The 23,783-nt window shown below is 34.9% G+C and overlaps 1 protein-coding gene across 1 annotated transcript in view; it reads left to right on the forward strand.

Annotated features, from left to right (window-relative positions):
• Window positions 1–23,783, forward strand: part of LOC123695173 (protogenin A-like) — a 106,823-nt gene that overhangs the window by 61,456 nt on the left and 21,584 nt on the right. The window contains exons 2-7 of the mRNA XM_045640933.1: window positions 4,304–4,472; window positions 4,822–4,943; window positions 17,989–18,133; window positions 19,804–19,869; window positions 20,167–20,350; window positions 20,699–20,839. Of these exons, the coding sequence (XP_045496889.1) occupies window positions 4,304–4,472; window positions 4,822–4,943; window positions 17,989–18,133; window positions 19,804–19,869; window positions 20,167–20,350; window positions 20,699–20,839 (827 nt within the window). The remainder of the gene's footprint in view (window positions 1–4,303; window positions 4,473–4,821; window positions 4,944–17,988; window positions 18,134–19,803; window positions 19,870–20,166; window positions 20,351–20,698; window positions 20,840–23,783) is intronic.

Consider the following 23,783-nt stretch of genomic DNA (forward strand, 5'->3'; position numbering starts at 1 on the left):
GCAAAAGGTCTGCCGGACCAAATAAGGAGACCAATTTCTCTATACACCTAATTTAAAATTGTTATAGCCTCAGCAGTTTTTGCCGCTACCTAATTGAAATGTAATAATCCCCGTAAAAACTATTACTCACACATAGTAGGGTTCGAGCCCTAAGTCGGACAGAGATGTCACCATGCGCGCGGCCACGTGGGTGCGACAAGGAGAGGCGATTCAGCCTTGACCTGCGCGCGAATTGTGTAAGCGGTATGTCCTGCTCCAAACTAGCAAAATGGCGCGGAATAACTTTGTTTCGAGCAAATTTATGTTTATAATCATTTTAACTCGAAACTTTTTAACCATAACATTCAAATTCACTTGTTTTACTAGTCTTTGCCCGATCCTCTAAAGATAAGCCCCTTAAGGCTTACTGCGATATAGTTATTCATCTCCACGTGTAGCTCGATTAAAACAGAGACTGAGGAAGAAAATTAAATTCGTTGACCCGATATTACCCATTTGCTAATTTATCAGAAAATACCGTAATACACACATTTTCCTCGAGCCTTCCACGTGTAAGAAAATATCTTTTGGGCATTTTACGTGTTTTTCCGAGATAGAAACAGACCCCGAGGCTTGTTTCGTTCTGTTTTCTAAAACATTTGTTATTTATGGCTTTGCATAGATTTACAAGCTTATAGATAACGTTATTAAGTTAAGCTTTCATACATAAATGCTTTTAAAGTTGAAATTGTTAACAAGTAAACTGCTGTAAAAAAGTTATTTTTTGATAAATAATTTTATGGAATTCAATTCTACCATAAAGGAACACTGGAATGCAAGAGGACCATTACTAGATTAATAAAAGTTAACAACTTTTCGAAATATAAAAACTGACAAATAAGGAAGGTTGAAATATCTACGTTTACTGGCAGGGTACTATTAATAGTAAATCATACGGATTAAAAAAAATAATTTATCTCATTCAGTTATGTACATAGTTATAAATGTATATTGGTTCCCAAAGTTGTTATGGCTATTTTCATCTGCCTAATAAAAAGTTATGTCAAGATTTATCAGTTACATCAAGTTATGTCAAATTAAAACTTACAAATTACGACTCATATCTGAGATGGTACAATAAAAAAAGAACTCGCTTCATTGAATAATTATAAATTGTAAAATATTTATAATGTAATAACATCCGGTACCTAATTATGGAATATATTTAGGTTGGTGTTAATAACATCAGCCTTGAGTTAAGTCGTAATTTAATTGGCCCAATGACCCATTTATGTGTGTGCCCTTACACCTACTAAAGGTCTGTGAATCACTATTTAACTGACAAAAAAGGAGAGTGGAAAATAGATTATATTTTCTACTCTTTATTAACCGAATTCAAAAAAGGAGGAGGTTATCAATTCGGCCGGTATATTTTTTTTCTTATATTCCGATATACATATCTGTATATATATATTTACCGATCGTTAAAAGCTTTTTCGCTCTTGTTTTTATTACACTTGTTTAAACTTTAATTTATTAATGACATTCAGTTGTTTTATTTACTTAAAATTCATTGTGAAGATACAACTAAAAAATATATTAGCAATCACTTTAAATTTATTAATTTTAGAAATTCACGATATTCGACCTAATCACGTATAAAAGTATATAAAAAGCCCCAATATTTAAAGTATAATATAATGGATTTTCCTAACTCCGTTACAAAGAAGCGATCACAAAGTAGAATCTGTTTAACATAATAAAAATTGATGGGAGGTTCCACTTGACTGGGCTAACAACAAGACAGGAAGGATGGTTGTTACCTCCGATATTCCAGTATTTACGCCCCATTTCACGTAATTATCTGTCGTAAATATAACCGATAAAGTGGGGCCCTAAGGGTATAGAATACGCGCGTATTTTGGGGGCCCCAGTTACTTTCAAACATGTCAAAAATTATTATTTATCTAGCAGTGAAAATATGAGAACAAAAATACTATGTAAAGTTCAAAATCTTTAACGTTTATTAGCCATGTTAATGATATGAATGACGACTTAGTTGTAATCGCACATTAAAAAATAACATTATAATACGTAGATACTTTTTGATGCTTTGTTTAACTTTGAGTATAAGAATTATTTTTTAATTAAAAAAAAAACCGTTATATAAATATTAAGAATTACATAGGAAACATATCGAACGGTGAAGGAAAACATCGTGAGGAAACCGACATGTCGAAGAATTAAAAAGTTCGACGACATGTGTCACCCGCCAACACGCAAGTGCGTGTTGGCCAAGTGGCCAGCGTGGTGGATTATTGCCTGTACCCTCATAGGAGGCCCGTGTCCCAGCAGTGGGAACGTATATGGGCTGATGATGATGATGATGATGACATAGGTAACATACAAATACATGGGGCCTCTACAACAACACGATCAAGTACATCCCTGCCCAAAATTATTTAATCCAGTAAAAACGATGGAATAACGTTCGTATCAGAAATGATGAAATCGGAAACGAGAACAATACCTCAAATTGTCACAATTTGTCTTTGAAATGAATTATTATCTTTCGCGAACACGAAATTTATTGAATCTTCTCTTTATTTAACGATATCCGCAATTTGAAATACCAAAGAACGTCTTTGCGACGTATAATAATATTATCTATATGGTATGTAGATCCATAATTGAGAACATAGAAAGCTAAAAATTGTGGAAAAGGTCATTATTTGAAAAGGAAAACTAAAGAAAAGCATCAATCAACTGCGTGGTCGATGGATAATATTTTTCTATTTCTTTTATATTTGCTATCCCGTGGGGTAAAATGATTTGCAAATCGAATCTCATTTATATTTTAACTCTAATGATTTTTTTAAATATTGCTGTGACCCCATGAGGGCTTCTACAGTTTAACATGGTTTAACCGAGCTTAAAGCTCTATCAGATCAAAACCGTATTAAATCCCGCTCTGTAGGTTTTTTTTAACTTTATCATTGGAACATAGATTTAAGCAGGAAACCGCATAGTCTGGGCTGTATTTTGTAATTGTAGTATCTGTACAGATATATACATTTAAGACACAGAAAATACAAAATATTTTTATTATCATACACTTTCTAGCTTTCCGCCCGCGGCTTCGCATTCTGTCTAATCCTTATCTATACTAATATTATAAAGCTGAAAAGTTTGTTTGTTTGGTTGGTTGAACGCGCTAATCTTGGGAACTACTGTTCCAATTTGAAAAATTCTTTCGGTGTTAGATAGCTCATTTATCGAGGAAGGCTATAGGGTATATTATATCATCACGCTACGACCAACAGAAGTGGAGCCACGGGGGTGAAACCGCGCGGAGCAGCTAGTAAATGATATATAATCAAGCTATGTTAAAAAAACGCATCAAAATCCGTTGCGTATTTGTGAAAATTTAAGCATACATACTACATAGAGACAGAGAAAGCGACTTTGTTTTATTCTATGTAGTGATCATAGAAATCTAAATATAGTGTCTTGTTATTTAGATTTCTATGGTAGTGATAATCGCACACAAATGATGTTCTTACATATATTCACAAGATTTTTCACTTTATAATCGACTCCACTTTAAAACCTCAAATAACTAACCAAAGCCATTTTTTATTTCTTGACGGTTTTACTGAAATATAAAGTTTCTTTACCAGTTAATGTTATTATAGTAACTTCGAAAAAGGTCTGTATGTTTATTTGGACATCATAACGTAAATTTATGGCTGAATACATTTTGGTAAGTGGTTATTTCTGATCCTCAATTTCAGGAAAAGAAAATAGCATCGTTTACTAAGTAATTGTATAGGTTATCTTTATTTTTATTTCTTGTAGTATCATAGATAATTTATAGCTGGTGCTGGGGATCAAGACAAGCTGTAGAGATCTTAGTATAAATTGGGAGATGGTTTGTACAATATTAATGTCGAATATCTCTGTTACAGGAAGCGTAACAGAGCTTTTCAATTTCACATACTTACCCGTTTATATTAATTTTAGTACATTTGTCCTGGTAAGATGGTCAGTATTATATTATGTTGTCCTGGTTACATAGTCTAATGATAAAACGCTTCCCTGCAGAAGACTCAGCATCGCTGTCTAATATTTCACTTCTTCAAAAGATGTCCGAGTAACCTGGACCAAAGTTTGTACAACTAATTACTACACGTCTTGTTATGTAGATGTGCCAAATACCACCACTTTTTAATATTCTAATTTTTGTTCTTTGTAGAACGTTCCTATATTGTTCTGCAGATCTTCTAGTAACATATACCTATATTATTCCATTATTGTTTCACAGATGTGCCGGTAACATGGTCGCCGAGCGGCCGCAGCGCGGTGCTGGGCTGCGAGGTGGCGGGCTGGTCGCGCGTGCAGGCCCGCCGCCCGCCGCCGCCGCTCGACGATGAGCGGGCGTTCTGGCCGGCGGCCGCTTGGCGGAGAGGGGATCGGGAGTTCTCTTATAAACGGTATGTATATTTGAAAGAGGGGAAGAAACAAGCACTTACTTGTATCTCTGTTATGCTTAAGAGATAGATTACCTATATTATACGCGCTATGCATCATGGTTTTACCAGCTTTCTCAATCTATGTTCAATCATCTCTAGGGACAAGTGGTTACAGTTATGTTGAATGACTTATATTCTATCCAATACTTGAAAAAATTTCGTTGTATTATTAACTTTAAAAATGCTACTTTATATATATGTATACCTCATATGCGGCGCGATAGGTTTTCGATAAGGTTTTCGAACATACAATTATGAAGATAACTTTAACATGTATTATTCTAAAACATATATTATTTTTCATTTGCAGGGTGTCCGAAAACAATAATTTTGAAGTACGCAAGAATGGGGGTGGCGATGGCGTCTACCAGTGCAAGGTGCGGCACCACGACGGTGCGGTGCTCGGATATCCAGTTAATCTTAAATTTTCATGTGAGTATTTTTGTACACTAGCTGTTGCCCGTGGATTCGCTTGCATGGTCGATATAAATTCTCATGGTTCAAACTAAGATCGGCTATTTTATACCCTTGGCCTTGGGATAGAATTTATTATTATTTAAAAGAAATTTTTTAGCGGATGCCGACATCATATTGGCTATCTGCATGCCAAATATCAGCCCGATCGGTCAAGTATTTTGTGGCTGTGCGTTGATAAATTATTTCGTTAGGTACTTAGTACAAATAAACATTTAGGGATCATATTGTACAATCTTGCACTTATTGAAAGAAAATGTACAATTGCACTAATTAATTTCAGGCAAAAGTTGAAACTTTCAAATTGCGTTTATTTTGATTTTTGGCTGTAATAGTGCCAGTTTTAGATGACTTCTTTTTTATTATTTCAATGCTATTTGTCATCCCACCATCATCATAGAATACATTTTACTATTATATTATGTATATAGTAAGATCATGGCTAGTTTCCACTCGTTATTAATAAAGTTGATCCCTCATCCCGGGAGGGCTATTACTCCTCGGTTTGACGTAAAATATTAACCTCTTCATAATATAGCGTGATGGAGGATAATATTTGCTTTCTTTATGTAAGGGTTTTCAACTACTGTCAAAGGTATACGCAATATTGATTGGTTGGGGAATCGTTTTGTTAGTCGGAATTAGAGTTTAAATGCACTGGTGGTATATTGACTTAGTAAGTATTATAAAGGTGAATAGTTTGTTTGTTTAATCGCGCTAATCTAGTCTAATCAGGAACTACTGGTCGGATTTGAAATATTCTTTCGGTGTTAGATAGCCCATTTATCGAGGAAGGCTATCCATACTAATATTATAAATGCGGAAGTAATTCTGTCTGTCTGTATACTCAATCACGCCTAAACCAATGAACCAATTTTCATGAAATTTGGTATGGAGATATTTTGATACTTACCCAAGAAAGGATATAGGCTTTTTATCCCGGGAAAATGACGCAATCCCGGAAATCCCACGGGTACGGGAACTATGCAGGTTTTTCTTTGACTGCGCGGGCGAAGCTGCGGGCGGAAACCTAGTGGGCTATAATATCATTACGCTAAGACCAATAGGAGCGGAGCCACGCGGGTGAAACTGCGAAGCGCAGCTAGTCCATACTAATATTATAAATGCGAAAGTAACTCTGTCTGTCTGTCTGTCTGTTACTCAATCACGCCTAAAGTATTGAACCAATTTGCATGAAATTTGGTATAGAGATATTTTGACACCCGAGAAAGGACATAGGCTACTTTTTACCCCGGGAAATAGGATAGGTTTTATCCCGGAAATTCCACGGGAACGGGAACTATGCGGGTTTTTCTTTGGCTGCGCGGGCGAAGCCGCGGGCGGAAAGCTAGTAGGATATAAAGCTATATTATTTGACATATATGTATTAGTATTTGAGTTAGCCTTTTAGTTATGTAAAAAAATTGTTAGGCTGTAGAATGGTATAATACAGAAATGAGATGTTGTCGAAACTAAATTGTAGTGTTTTTACGTGTTTTAAAAGTTGGTAAACTCGGATTTTTATTTTATTATTTTATGGTCACAAAATAGAAAAAAAAAAAAAACGTGACAGGTATTTTTAATTCGTAATAAGTTGTTACAATTGTTCATTTAAATAAATTTATACAAGGAAAACTAAATGAATATACTTAAACACAACAACAAATACAAATATCGCACTTAATACTAAAATAGTTTTGCAATTAAAGTAATTGCATTTTTCCGATAACCTCTTTTTCCAGTTTTAATATATTTTCAAGGAAAAAATTGTCTAGCATCGTAAACAAGTTTTAAATCGAACATTTTATAAATAGAAACTAAATTGATGTCAAACGTATGAAAATAGCTACATTGAAATAGTGCAATTAAAATTGATTATTTATTCAACTTTATTACCCACTTTAAAATAGTTATATTACATATAAATTGAGCGCATGGTTCTATGAAGATAAAAATATAAAAATAGTGTCTAATTTTATAGACCAATGTTTGTCTAGTCATGACATTCAATTAATTCCTGCTATTATTATAAAAAGTTTGTTATTTACTTAGTCACGCAAAAGCTTCTAAATTACAAATTTTATGCACTTTGCTATATTTAGGTACATACCTTTTTTTTGTTTTTGGTAACGACGACGACGACCAAACCCAAAGCATGGTAACGGAGACTCCGGGATCTCTTGTAGAACGCTTGCTATACATACATACAAGATAATTTTAATCCCTACAGCTACGTTAATAACACCTTTATCATAAAAATGGACTTTCTAAAGAATGTTATCAAATAAAGTAATTACAATCCCTTTCCCAAAACTATTAAAGTTAGGTACATCCGTCCCTTGGAAGTACCCTCGTCTATTTAGACTTGGCACAAATGGGCTTAAAATTGCGATACAAGTTAAATTGAGATGCGTAATGTTCGGGTGGTTCTTGTAATGGACTTGTGATTTACAATGGAAATTCCTGTTTGTTTATTGATGAAGTGTTGATCTTTCTGTTGTGGGAAACCTATTTGTTGGTTTGCTCAATTGGGTGAACAGGTACCTTCTAGGGAAGCGCGTTCCATCTTACACCACATCTCAGCTTAACATCGGGCGAGATTGTGGTCAAGCACTTATGTATCGACAAAAAAAAAAGTTCTTGCAATCTCGAACCCACGACCTCCTGTGAACTTTAACCACTGGGTCACTGCAACAGTTACAAGAATCGAATTGAGAGCAATACTTCCACGTAAAGCACTTTCTCATCAATTATTGATACATATGATTTAAATTCTGCGAACGTCAAGTGGTTGGGAATAGCAGATTGGAGCTTGTTGCTTTGATTGTGTCAAAGGATAAATTGTCTACTATCTTTGTCTATTATTTCATCTACTATCTATCCGCCTGCAGCTTCGTCTGCTTTGTCTTATACTTCAAGTGGTAAGCTAAAACATTCCTCGAGAACTACCCTATCTATTGACTCAATCAAATTCATGTGTTCTTTTAACTTCAATAATAAATACATAAAATAGATAAGACTCTTGTTTTTGGAAGTCGGTTACAAAAAAGTTTAATGTTTTATAGTGTGTTTGTGGTGTCATATGAAATGAAAGAATGAATGAAAAAAATGAATGAATGTGTCATATCTAGTCAATCATTGAATATTATAGTAATAAGGATTCTTTTAGGTCTTATTTGTCGATTTATTTCTCATATATGTTTGGTGGAAATATAATTACATATTATGTAAATAGACATAACATCAACAAATACCTTTTAGTGAATTTATACATAACCTACCAGGAACGTGTAACTTCGTCAAATAAATTGGCTTTTACAATGTTCTGATTAACTATCAGATGACAATTTAAATCCAGCACAATATGACCAAAGGCTCGAAAAACTATTAAAAGTACCAAGAAACATTTTTAATACTTTCCTTTTGAGATGAGGTTTTATTATACAAGCCTTTTCCCCGGCGATGCCTTTGTCCTGCGCCCCTTTGTGTGACTGTCTCATTCAGCAAGTTATTACCATCTCGCATTTTTCATACCTTTGGAATAACTACGCAGAAAATTAATATTATATTGATTAAAATGCGGCCTTTTCATTCAACTGAAACGAACAAATTAAAGTGGCATTGTTTTATTACAATAGCGGAATTAATACCAGAGCTTTTTTGTTATTTTATGAAAAGTAAAGGGTCGGAAAATGATTTAATTGACAGTGATTAATTTAAACTGTCTTCAATGTTTTTTGCTTATGCTTGAATAACTATTTTACTTACTATTTTTTAAAGAAAGCAATAATTTATGATATACATCTCGCGTCCGCGTTAAAATGTAGAAGCCCTTCTGGCTAACATTGAGAAACACCACACAAATAAAAAAATGATATACGTCTACGTAAACAACGAAGTTTAAAGCACTCTAACTAACAACCTAATTTGTAAGTGTTAATTTATATTTAACCCAAAAACACATTATTTCATCAAGACCATTTACGCAGCGTATATTTTCGTTCCGAACAGCAGCAAGCAATTATTTATCTAATTTAAACCTCTAAATAACACCTAAACAACAATTTGTCTCAGCTTACTGCCACTGCGTAATAAGGCTTCGAATAATCCGATTATGTTGTGAACAAGCTGACATTTTCGTACTCCCGTACCATGATGTATTAAAGCAGTATTATATCCAGTGTGGAAGAATGACAGCGCTATATAGGTCGTCTAGCGCCGTCACGTTCCCACATTGGAAATAGTACTGCAATAAGACGTATGCATTAGGCTGTTAGGGCTTTTACATGAACCTAAGTTTTCTGTTAAACGTAATCGAGTTCGCTTCCTCTTTTCGTATATTTGAGTTTATATATTGCTTGTTTGGTGAATGTTTCTGGGATGTGTGTGTTTTATTTTACATTAAAGTAATTATCAGAAATTTAAAACTTATTGATTGTTTTGAACGTCTTCGCTACTATAACTGAAGTGTTTAGTGTAATAACTATTTGACAAATCTTCCATTTTCAGCTTGTGACTAAATGTTCATGTAAAATTATTATCCACTAGACATAATATTTCGGTAAATCAAAAATATAATAAACAAGTTAGTAAAAGGAGAGAAACTTCATTATACCTATTTGATTACAGAAAACCTTGGCACTTTCCTCATAGAAGATAAAAGGAACAAATTATTACGGATCACCCAATTTAGGATAAATTAAGTTGTAATCACTCATTTAATATTATGAATCACTAGCTTCCGCCCGCGACTCCGTCCGCGCGGAAAAATGAAGATTAATTTTTTTCTACATTATTTTCCGGGATAAAAAGTATCCTATTTTATGCCCAGGATAATAAGGTATAATTATTATACCAAGTTTCATCGAAATCGAACCGTTAGTTTTCACGTGATGCCTGAACATACATACAGACAGACAGACAAAAATTTTTTTAATATATTTGAGTTTGGTATCGATCCAGTAACACCACCTGCTATTTATTTTTTCAATATTTTCAATGTACAGAATTGACCCTTCTACAGATTTATTATATTTACAGATATTGAGACGTTAAAGAAACTAGATTTGCTCTGTAATAAAAAAAAAAGACGTGTGTCACTCGGGGACTGCCGCGGCAAAGCTATTGCATGCTATGCCTTCAAGCCACACCTCCGCCCGTCGGAGTGGAGAGTGTGAGGTTTTTTCGTTACGGAATTTCTCGATTCTGTCCCCGAGCTCAAGGCCCGCGATAGAAGCTATGCAATAGCTTAAAAAAATACTTAATAAATATTTTATTTTTCTAGAGAACTTACGTAGTTTCTTATACTGCGATGCACTTTTAATTTGCACCATCGAGTTTTATCAGGAGAAAATTAATTATTTTTTAGCAATGGTGCCACCGTTAAAATAATGAAGTAGGTAATACAATATGTAATTCATTAATAAACACAATAAATATTGTTTGTAACGTCATTGAGGAAATATCCATACTAATATTATAAATGTGAAAGTAACTCTGTCTGTCTGTCTGTTACTCAATCACGCCTTAACTACTGAACCAATTTGCATGAAATTTGGTATAGAGATATTTTGATACCTGAGAAAGGACATAGGCTACTTTTTACCCCGGGACATAAGATAGGTTTTATCCCGGAAATCCCACGGGAACGGGAACTATACGTGTTTTTCTTTGACTTTGTCTGCGCGGGCGAAGCCGCGGGTGGAAAGCTAGTAAAATAATATATGATATCGAACCTAAATTTTTCCATTTATTAATATTCATAAGAACGTTAAATGATAAAATTACTACATATATGAATGGCTCGTGTAAACATGGGAACAGCGAGTAGTGATAAGTGTTTTTTCATGAAATTTTTCCATTTATTAATTACTAGCTTTCCACCCGCGGCATCGCCCGCATAGTCATAAAAAACCCGCATAGTTCCCGTTCCCGTGGGATTTCCGGGATAAAATCTATCCTTTGTCCCGGGGTAAAAAGTAGCCTTTCTCGGGTATCAAAATATCTCCATACCAAATTTTATGCAAATTGGTTCAGTAGTTAAGGCGTGATTGAGTAACAGACAGACATACAGAGCTACTTTCGCATTTATAATATTAAGTATGGATATTAATAATAACAATAAAATTCAATTAAGTGTCACGCAAATATACAAGACAACCGTTAATTAAATGATTAAATTACTATATGAATGGCTCGTGTAAACACGGGAACAGCGAGTAGAAGTTATTGGCTGATAAGTGTTTTTTACTGAAGTCAACGAATTCGACACGTGTAACTAAAGTATATAAAGTAAATATAATGTTATTTCACCAAATAGCCCGTGTTTTATCTCTGAGCAAATATTTTGCGAATTTCCCGCTCAATGTAGCGGCTAATAACGGTATTATCAATTATGTAATGGTAGCACGTGCAGTTTTTTAATGTTTTGACTGCTTTACTATAGATGCTAACTTTCCGCCCGCGGCTTCGCTCCCTTTGTCTAAAACCTAATCTATACTAATATTATAAAGCTGAAGAGTTTGTTTGTTTGAACGCGCTAATCTCAGGAACTACTGGAAAAATTCCTTCGTTAGACTTCGTTACTTATCGAGGAAGGCTATAGGCTATATATCGTCACGCTAAGACTAACAGGAGCTGAGCACTGCGGATAAAACCGCGGGACACAGCTAGTAAATTATATACCTTCCTCTTTAATCACTCTATTATAAAAAACACATCTAAATCTGATGCGTAGTTTTAAGGACGCTATAACGTATTTTTACAAAAACACGCTGTTTTTCGGTACCATTTTAACTTAAAGCAATTACACGTGAGAACATAGTAATATCTTAATTTAAAGATAATATATTCAGCTCTACGTTCATCTTATAAAAATTGTACGACGTCATACAAAATTGTCGCTGAAATACGTTTTTTCCATCACAATAAACGCATAAAATGCAAAAAAATGGGGTCTAAACCGGTACCATTTTAGGAAAATTAAGAGCCTAATCTATCTTCTTACCTATATCTTATTGAGGGATATATAGTCCTTTATATATGGTGTAATTTTTATGAATCTAAATCAAAATTTTATTTCAATAATGAGCTAAATTAAAAATACTTGTCGATTTCTTCATACATTTTGTTCTCGCGGTTCGTCAGACCGCGCTCAGAAGCGCTCTTGGAAGGGCGGGTGTATCGCTCCTCGTGCCAAAAATAAAAACGAAATAAAAAAGATTATTGTGCGTGCACTGTCTTTTTCGTGATTTGAAATATTTGATACTTTTTATGAGTAAACTGTATAAGTTTCATATTCCAATTATTTGTAATTTAAAATTATGTTTTTAAAATTACCTTGCCTGAGATCCTCTTTTTTATGGGTTGTTGAATAGATTGGTGGGGTAAAACAATTCAAGATGGCGTCGATGAAAATTTGGCTTTTTTTCGTGATGGGTGTCATTTTCATAGTTTTTGGGGTAGCTATTACCGAATATGAGGTCAAAACTGAAATCCAAGATGGCGCCGACGAAAATTTTACATCTTTTCGTCATGGGTGTCATTTTCATGGTTTTTGGGGTAGCTATTAACGAATATGAGGTCAAAACTATAATCCAAGATGGCGCCGACAAAAATTTTACAACTTTTCGTCATGGGTGTCATTTTCATGGTTTTTGGGGTAGCTATTAACCAATATGAGGTCAAAACTGAAATCCAAGATGGCGCCGACGGAAATTTTACATCTTTTCGTCATGGGTGTCATTTTCATGGTTTTTGGGGTAGCTATTAACGAATATGAGGTCAAAACTATAATCCAAGATGGCGCCGACGAAAATTTTACATCTTTTCGTCATGGGTGTCATTTTCATGGTTTTTGGGGTAGCTATTATCGAATATGAGGTCAAAACTATAATCCAAGATGGCGCCGACGAAAAATTTGACATCTTTTCATCATGGGTGTCATTTTCATGGTTTTTGGGATAGCTATTAACGAATATGAGGTCAAAACTATAATCCAAGATGGCGCTGACGAAAATTTGACATTTTTCGTGATGGGTGTCATTTTCATGGTTTTTGGGGTAGCTATTAACGAATATGAGGTCAAAACTAAAATCCAAGATGGTCGTCGAATTTCAAGATCGCGTCATGGTAATACTGTCGCGTTATGGAGCAAGGCGGCGATTTTGGTATCTATGAATCTCGCCAAAGAAGTTTCACTCCTGACACGTTTTCTCGGCACACACGTTCTTTTTTATTTTATTCTCTTCGTTTAAATGTTTTAGATAAACTTTATTTTAAATAAAGTTTAGCGAATATATTTAAAGAATATATTTAAAGTTACTAATATCTGTCAGAATATTAACATGATTGCCACAGAGTTGCGTTTTATATTAAATTTCTAAATATGCATTTCAATGTTCTTTAAAATTGTTTTTTTAAGACTTTCTACAAAACTGTGGTTGTTAACGTTTTTGTTATTTTATTTAAGTTTACTTTAAAGGAGTAAGAAAAATATACCTAATTATCGACGGTTACATTGGGGATTTGGTAATAGCTGTCTCAAAAACCTTGAAAATGACACCCATGCCGAAAAGATGTAAAGTTTCGTCGACACCATCTTGGATTTTAGTTTTGACCTCATATTGGTTAATAGATACCCCAAAAACCATGAAAATGACACCCATGACGAAAATATGTAAAATTTTCGTCGGCGCCATCTTGGATTTTAGTTTTGACCTCATATTCGTTAATAGCTACCCCAATAACCATGAAAATGACACCCGTGACGAAATGATGTAAAATTTTCGTCGGCGCCATCTTCGATTTTAGTTTTGACCTCATATTGGTTAATAGCTACCCCAAAAACCATGAAAATGACACCCATGTCGAAAAGATGTAAAATTTTCGTCGGCGCCATCTTGGATTTTAGTTTTGACCTCATATTCGTTAATAGCTCCCCCAATAACCATGAAAATGACACCCATGAAGAAAATATATAAAATTTTTGTCGGCGCCATCTTGGATTTTAGTTTTGACCTCATATTGGTTAATAGCTACCCCAAAAACCATGAAAATGACACCCGTGACGAAATGATGTCAAATTGTCGTCGGCGCCATTTTGGATTTTAGATTTGACCTCATATTGATTAATACTTATTTAAAAGCTACTCCAACTCCTTGAAAATGACACCCATGACGAAAAGATTTCAAATTTTCGTCGGTGCCATCTTGGATTTTAGTTTTGACCTCATATTGGTTAATAGCTACCCCAAAAACCACCCACATTTGCAAATGTGTTTGCTACTTAGGAAAAGTTCATATTTAAAGATATAGGTAATGTGAATGTGTGGTAACGAATTTAATTTATTTCATTCCGACTGTTTCTCGGAATAACATACATTTACTAAGAATTGCTTACAATGCCGGGTTTAATATATTGCCGGTAACATATAATATTATGTATGATAATAATTCTTAAAAAAGTATTTTATACATTTCTTAAAAAGCTTCGATATTGTATACAATAATACAATTCATATTCAAATTGTTGTAAAATAGTCACACTTTTTTAAGTTGGTTGAATACACTAAAATACTTATAAGGATCGTACCTACTAATAATAGTAACAAAATGAATTTTTAAAGTTCCCAGTAATCTTCTGGAATCAATTTCAATAAAAATATAAAAAAAAATAATATCAAGTATGAAGATGGTCTATAAAATGGAATGCGCTATGTTTACGTGAGCGCGATGTTCCCGCGAACCACGTGGCGACTTTAGATACCTAAATTTGAGTAACGCAGATTTGTGACAGCGTCCTTAAAGCTTTTATACCTATGGATATAGGGACAGAGAAAGCGACATTGTTTTATATTATGTAGTGATGATGTTGAGTAATGGATGATGTTTGGAACTGTTTACTGAGTGGGAAGCTAGCATTGACAGACTAGATGTGACAGTGTGAAATAATAAATAGTAAATATTGCTTATATTATAAATGCGAGAGTTAGTGAGGATCGATGGACGGTCGGATGGATATTGTTACTCTTTCACGCAAATACTACTGAACCGAATACATGGGTATGTAGATAGCTGAAAACCCGCAAATCCCACAGGAACGGGAACTATGCGGGTTTTTCTTTGAAAACGCGGGTGAAATCTAAGCATTTTTTTAAACACACTGCTCAGGCATTTGTCCGCCATCTCACCTGATTGTAAACGAAGATGCGGACTTTCAGGTAAACATGCCTGCCCCCCTAGCCAAGTGGCTTTCTGTTAGCGTAGCGTTCAATAGAATAGACTACAAATGTATGAGATTGACTTAAGCTGTAGATACGTTTGTCTACAGCTTACGTCAATCTCATATATTCGTAGTCTATTCTATTGAACGCTACGCTAACAGAAAGCCACTTGGCTAGGGGGGCTGATCAGTAAGGTAAAGCCTATTCACTTTGGCCTTGCATTATTTAACATATACCTATTAAAATTAGCTGTCGCTGTAGAGTCGCCCTGTTGAAGTTTATTTATATATTTAGTCGGTTAGCTATTTCATCATTAAGCAATACATAAACTATCACGTTTTTATAAGTAGGATTAGTAGTATTAATGCTATTATACGTTTAACCACATAACTATATATACCTACTACATTTATCACTTAGAAGTTGAGCGTGAAATATGTATGGTAAATATTTATATTTTTTTAACATCTTATGTGCATAAACTAAAAACTTACCTAACAAAGATGATTTATTACATCAGCTGACTCGACAGATCGACTATCTTTGCGCAGAGTGTAAGCTGAAAGTCTTCAACTTTTTTTTAGATTTGCGTATCACTATCACTACATACCTAGTAATTAGTATAGAACAAAGTCGCTTTCTCTATGTCCCTTTGTATGCTTAAATCTTTCAAAGTACGCAACGGATTTTGTTGCGGTTTTTTTAATAGTATACAATTTATTAGGTTTTAGACAACGCGGGCGGTAAGCTAGTACTTAATAAACAAAAAACGTTATGTACTTAGGTACTTTAAATAGCTATAAATAAATCTCTGTTACAATAAAAATTTTGGTTTTATTGCTAAGTAATTTAAATTAAATTAATTAGTATGCATCTGCAATGGCATGCAATTCTACAGTCTACTTAATATTGCATCTTTAGCCGAAAGCACGGACGTGATTAGACCTTTTTATTTTATAAAAAAACCCTGTAAAAACTCATTTCGATGTGATCATTGATGGTATTTTTCGAAATGACTTCCACTAGAAGAACAATACCCGGTCTTTTGGAATGCTTAGGGAGGTCTAACATACAGATTTTCTTTAGAGTGTTATTAGTATCTAGTAAATCGAAATAATTTATGCCAAGTAAAATTAAAGATTCGCGGCAGTTGTATTGCAAGTCCGTGGAGGACGTAGAATAATAATTTGAAAATTTTCTATCTGATCTTTTGAGTTAGTTAGTAGTGACCTATATTTTTAAAAGAAAAAAAACATCTACATCGACTTAATGATTACTTAGTATGCGCATTTACCTTTTTATAGTCGGATCCTGTAAATTATTATTATTTGTGTAACACGTAAGCAATAAACATTAAATGTTTATTACTAACTAATTTGAATTTTTAATTCAATTAGTTGATATGGACGAACGCATTTCATTCAACGAAAACATTTTTTATACTTTAAATGCAAAAAGTAAAACTAAAAGGATGAAATAATTAATGCCAAACTTTACCTAAGAAAAAATGTGTAAATTTTAATGATTTTTTTAAAGTAGACGATTTCATGTTACAATATAGGTATTATTATAAACTTTTTCTATTATAACTTTTATTCTTAATTACACATTTTTGATAATTTTGCGCTTGCTTATGTTGATCCAGATTTAGAAAAGTTTATTCCTACTTTAGAAACTAGACCTTTGATAAACAAATAAACTAACTTTATCACGAGTCACGACATTCCTAAACACATTTTAGCCATCTAAGATACTTCTAATAGTATTGAGTGGCTACATACAATAAGAAAACAAAACTCGTAACTAGCTAATTTTTTCTAGGGATCGAACCTTGATCGAACCCTCAATATTGCCAAAATAGGTTCAATAACTAACATCAAATCCTGTTTTTTTCTTAAATTAAATTAGCAATTTGCTCAATATATGCTTTTGAAACAAACGACATATTAACAAACCTGAAATCGCAAACTAGAACATGTAGGCACTTTTAAAGATGAGAAAAATCGCTACGATCTACCCACGTAATCAGTCAAGCAATGGCCACAGTTCACCCTAAATAAAGAAATTGATGATTCATACAGATTGAATACCGTCGATTCCCTCAATATTATTTCCTAGTGATTTATCTCCGTTCCTCGAAATTGATTTGTTATTAACGAGTTCTATTTATATTTGAAAGCAATTGGATATTCAGGAATGGTTCATGTCGGAATAATCTTTGATATTGACTATTGGATCAACCTTTGTTTGATGGTAAATATGTACGTATCTAAACAGGGATGTCAGGATTGAAAGTACAAAGAAATAATATTTTTATGTTAGAATTGTTTTAATAGTTATCAGTTACACGATTTCAAAGATATAAAGCCAATGTTATACTAAATATATGAACGCAATGTTAGCAAAAATATTTATTGAGGGTCAAAAAGTAAATACCTTTCAAATGCTGGCTACTCTCACAATGCCGCTGGTTTTGTGGGTGAAAATGGGCACTCAATACTTTCCATTAGGTGACTTGTCAATTATATTGATTTTCCCTTAAAAATAAATCCATTATCATGTGCATGTCTATAAAATATATTCTGATACACGATATCGGTCGTTATTTAAAATAAAAGTTAACTGCCAATTCACACTTGGCCTGCGCGGATTATGGCTGGACCCTCGTAGAAGGCCCCTGCAGTGGGTACATATTATATGGGCTGATGATGTACAAAGCACTATACTAAAGTAACGTATGTCTACTAAAAATAAAAAAATAATCCATTTATCTATTTCAGATATGGACAAACTGTTTACATCTCAACCTGATGATGTAATGGCGAAGCTCGGACAGCCTCTATCCATTGCCTGCAGCATCGGTTCAGGTCCTCCCGCCACTATTACGTGGAAGAAGAATGGAGAAACCCTTCCAGAAAATCCTAGGTAAGTTACTAAAACACGTCCGAAGAAAAAGGTATGAAACTTGTTTTTTAACCGACTTCAAAAAAAGGAGGAGGTTCTCAATTCGGCGTGTATATTTTCTTTATAATATAGATGTTAATAATTCTGCCACGCAGACAAATCTCAAATATAAACAAAGGGATAGACTTGACACAATTATATTGCGTAAACAGAGTTGTATCATTATTAATTTAGTTGTAGATTCGCTTAGTCATTGGTCTACAATGGATGATCTCGATGAGTGAGAGATCACTTGCCAAAAGCTTAGGGCTTAGAGGTTTATGCCTTCCTTTATGATGGTGAAATACCTAATAATTCGAGCTATTTTTATGCAGGCTATAACCGATGTAATCATATGCGACTGTTACAGTGCTTAAATGATTATAAAGTTAAGACATAAAAACTTTAGAAATGTATAGTATGTAACTGAAGAATTGATCTTAAAAAATATTCAAATTGAATCGGCATTTACCAATCACATTTCAAAAATTGTACTGTAATTTCTTTCTCATATCCTAAAATTGCTAAAATTGTTACTCCCGAAGTTTCCGTATTACGAAGAAAAACCTTTGATGTAACAAAACCTCTTCATTTTCGGGAATCCTATTGATTTTGGGTGCAGTAAATAAATTAGTTTTATCATAAAAAGAGGATATTTTATACTTAGAATAACGAGATTTATTTCGTTTACCAATTGAAAAAGATCTGTTTCTGTTTTAGCTTCTAATTTTTATTATTCATTTATGATACTATTTGATGGAATCTCTTTAATTTACTCGTTATTTTCAGTCTCTGCTCATATTACTTAACTAGCTTCCGCCCACGACTTTGTACGTGCATCCCCGTTTTTCCCCGTTCCCCCAAGAATTTTGGGAAATCCTTTCTTAGCGGATGCCTACGTCTAACATCTAACTGCATGCCAAATTTTAGCCTGATACGTCCAGTGGTGTGGGCTGTGCGTTGATAGATCACTATATCAGTCACCTTTGAGTTATATATATATATATATACTATATAGATAACTATTTGCTCCAGTACTAAAGCTTTCTATTTTAATAACTTTGTGGTACTTTGTTGAAAGGTTTTCTTTTTAGTAAACTACGTTTCAGTCTAGTACGACTTCTAATGTGTCCTAGTAATAGACTAAATATTCTAATCACGTAGTTACTTAGGACTTTGTTTCTTTTCGCGACATCTATCCTATATTAAACTAGATACGCTTGAGGTTTGTTGGTGACAGAATTGTTAACTTTTTAATGCTTTCGAAGTAAAACATACCAAAAGTTCACTTGTGTGGTTCTATGTGTTTTGGGACTTTTTCGTAAAATATTTTTTAGTTATTAAGTTTGTCCCAATTCGTCTTGTTTCTTCAACTTTTATTACATTCACAGAATTTGAAATTGTTTACCTAAAACGCTATCTTGTATGCGTATATATACTTTCTTTCTTTCTTTCTAATTATTTAGAAAATAACCGATCAAATATCAGCTTTCTGGTATACTTGCACCTTCATACGGTTGAAATGTAGCAAGATTAATTTTTTCAGTTGAATATTTTAACAAAATTCTGTCTGGAAGAAATCGCTATTTAGCGATAAGGCCGCCGATTGTTATTTAAGTCTCAATAAATAAATAAAATTCTTTGTATTGCAGATATCATCAGCTTCAACACGAGCTGCTGATCACAGACGTAACGAGAGAAGATGCTGGAGTGTACAAGTAAGGGCTTTTTCTCAATTATTTTGATTTATTCAATTTGTAAATTCGTTAATGCTATAATAATAATAATCAATGCACTGAAATTGAACTTCTAACAATATTTTGGGATGTGTGTGTTCGTTTCAACATTTAAATACAGATTTGCGAATTTTTTCAGTTCTATTTTGTCATAAAGATTTCAAGATCATTTACATCACTATAATTATAAGTTATTGTAAACTTTAAAATAATATCCGATATAAAATTACAGGTAAATAATTATAAGCTAATGATTTAATTATTATTTTAATTCAACAGATGTATAGCAACAAACACAAACGCGGACAAGACGAAATACAGCAGACCAGGTCGGGTGGAAGTCCAGGAGTCGTCAGATGAGGAACCGGCGCTGTTACCAGTGAAGCATGAGGCACAAGTGGCCAGGCCAAGATGGAGTAACTTGAAACTTGCGTGTCCTGTCACAGGGTGGCCAAGACCTAAGGTATATTTATTTATTAACTATTATAGATTGATGCGTGTGTTTTTGGCATGCGATTTTCAAGAAGAATTATCCTACTATAATATTATAAATGCGAAAGTATGTATGGATGTATGGATGTTTGTTACTCTTTCACGTAAAAACTACTGAACCGATTACAATGAAATTTAGCACACATATAGAGGGTAACTTGGATTAACACATAGGATAGTTTTTATCCCGGACATCCCACGGGAACGGGAACTATGAGGGTTTTCCTTTGCAAACGCGGGCGAAGCCGCGGGCGGAAATCTAGTAGTACTATAAAATAAGCAATTTGTGCACTGTAGTTGATCTTTTCCAAAATTCCAGTTAATCTGGGAGCTGACACCCCCTGGGGGTAGGACCAGTGAGTTGGAGAGCAGCGAGGAGGTGCTGCAGTTGGTCAGCCTGGATGATGACCAGGTTGGGGTCTACTCCTGCTCCGTGGAGGGGAGGAGCGATGTGGTTAAGGTATGTTAAAGGAATTAAAGAAGAGAATTTTAAATAGTTTCTAAGGTTGAAATATGTTAAAAAAATAAAGGGTCAGAGTGTTGAAGATAATATTAGTTTGGAGAAAAATAGGATAAGATTTACTTTTTATTGTGCAATTCTATGTGTTGAAAAATATAGTGAGGCAAAGGGTACCCTGGCTAATAATAAAAGGAAATCGTTGGTAAAATTATTAAAAAGGTTTGTAATAAATATCATATCCCTACTTAGCCTTTATTCTATTTATTTCCCTTCCGAACATTATAATTATTTATAACTTAATTTGCAAAACATAAACTCCTGAAACTATAAATACCATATTCCCACGGTAAAATGTCGCAAAATTCTTTCAAAATTGTTAAACAGAAAAGAAATTTATCAACCGGATAGCTTTGTGAACGTAAGATAAAATGTTATCCCGGGTAATTATGTAAATTTTCTTTAACAGTTGTGATAAACTCGCGGGAATTATTGACCGTCTTCAATAAGGGAGGTTTTAAGTCAACTTAGCTAAAAGTATTGGAAAATATGTACATAATATGATTTATTTCTAAGTGTTTCCGTGTGAAATGATTCGTTAGAAATTTTCCAATTTAAATTTCCAGCTCAAAAACAAAACAACAATTTTTACCTGTCTGTGTAGATTTATCATCATCCGTTTATACAATTTATACTCAATTTTCACAGGCCAAAATTAAAATAAGAGTTTTTTCCTACTATAATTTATCGGGTAGAATACGTGGGTAGAAGCTTGTCATAAATAAGTTGTCTCAAAAAATGTTATGTAAGAACAGGTCCCGGGCCTCGAGGGAGCCTCGTTAAAAATAAATACGATTTCTTATTCTTATAAATGTACCTTACGGAAGCGGAACGTTACCGCCGGGAGATCTTTTCATAATGTTTGTAATAATTGTGTTCGTTATACTTTCCTTGCTTCCTGTTATTTTTGTTGCAAACTTCTGACAAGTTACCGAATTACGAGCCTCCAATTTTATTCCTGGAATTGACAGGAAGGTTATATTATGATAACTGAATAAAATATGTATACTAGATGTTGAACCCGGCTTTCACTGGATTTAAATGGGATAAAAATTATTGATTAAAAAAAAAATCTAGAGTATACTTGATATATGTTCAACCCGGTTTTCACTGGATTAAACTAGGATATAAAACACATTTAATTTATATCCGTTCCAGCCTTTTAGGACGTCCACTGCAGGACATAGGCCTCCCCCAAAGATTTCCATAATGACCGATCACCAGCGGCCTGACTCCAGCGGCTCCCCGCCACTTTGATCAGGTCGTCTGTCCACCTCGTTGAGGGCCGTCCCACACTGCGACGTCCTGTACGTGGTCGCCATTCGAGAACCTTTTTGCCCCAACGGCCATCGGTTCTGCGGGCTATATGCCCAGCCCAACGCCACTTCAACTTACTAATACGGTGGGCTATGTCGGTGACTTTAGTTCTTTTGCGGATCTCCTCATTTCTGATTCGATCACGCAAAGAAACCCCAAGCATAGCCCGTTCCATAGCTCGTTGAGCGACGCGAAGCTTGTGCACCATGCCCGCGGTTAGGGACCACGTCTCAGATCCGTAAGTCAACACCGGTAACACACACTGCTCGAAGACTTTCGTCTTCAGGCACTGAGGGATTTTGGACGAAAAGATGTTGCGTAGTTTCCCGAACGCTGCCCAGCCGAGTCGGATTCGACGATTGACCTCTTTCCCGAAATTGGACTTACCTAATTGGACTGTTTGTCCCAGGTAAACGTATTCGTCAACAATTTCGAGAATAGAGTTTCCAACTGATACCGGAGTGGGCACAACATGGACATTTGACATTATTTTCGTCTTGTCCATGTTCATGCTAAGGCCCACTTGTTGTGAAACTCTGTAGAGGTCACCGAGCATTGTATTGAGGTCTTCCAGGGATTCTGCCATGACTACGATATCGTCCGCAAATCGAAGGTGAGTGATGTACTCGCCATTAACGTTGATGCCAAATCCTTGCCAGTCCAGGAGCTTGAAGACGTCTTCCAAAGCAGCGGTAAACAGTTTCGGAGAAATTACATCTCCCTGTCTGACCCCGCGCTGCAGAGGAATTGCCTTTGTGCAATGCTCCTGAACCCGGACTGACATAGTGGCGTTTTCATACAAACTTCTCAACACTTCGATATACCGATAGTCGATGCGGCAACGCTGAAGAGACCTCAATACGGCCCAAGTCTCGATCGAATCAAAGGCTTTTTCATAGTCCACAAACGCCAAGCATAATGGCAGATTATACTCCTCCGTCTTCTGTATAATCTGCCGCAGCGTAAGAATGTGGTCCATGGTGCTAAAGCCTCTTCGGAAACCGGCTTGTTCGGGAGGCTGGAAGTCATCAAGCCTGCGTTCGAGACGATTCGTAATGACTCTCGAGAACAGCTTATAAACATGGCTCAGCAGTGATATTGGCCTGTAGTTCTTCAACAGGGTTTTGTCTCCCTTTTTGAAGAAGAGGACAACCATACTGCTGCTCCACGCTTTTGGCGCAGTGCCCTCGAGTAAGGTGGAAGTGAATAACCTCTGTAGCATTCTGAGGATTGGTTTGCCACCCGCTCTCAGTAGCTCAGAGGTGATTCCATCCTCACCCGGCGCCTTGTTGTTCTTAAGCTGTTTGAGAGCCATCCTAATCTCGTACAGGCTGATGTCCGGGATATCTTCGGTGTAATGTCGGGTTAGTCGGGCTCTAGGATCTTTCGCCGGACTTGCAACAGGCTTAGCAACGGAGGTGTAAAGATGTCCATAAAACTTCTCAACCTCTCCTAGTAGCTCTGGTAGAGACGACACCACTTTACCACTATCCGTCTTCAGCTTAGTCAGCCGGCTTTGCCCAATAGACTCATCTCTTGCGAACACTTTTGTGCCTTTATTCCGCTGTAT

This window comes from Colias croceus, chromosome 10, assembly GCF_905220415.1.
Source record: "Colias croceus chromosome 10, ilColCroc2.1".
NCBI lineage: Eukaryota > Metazoa > Arthropoda > Insecta > Lepidoptera > Pieridae > Colias > Colias croceus.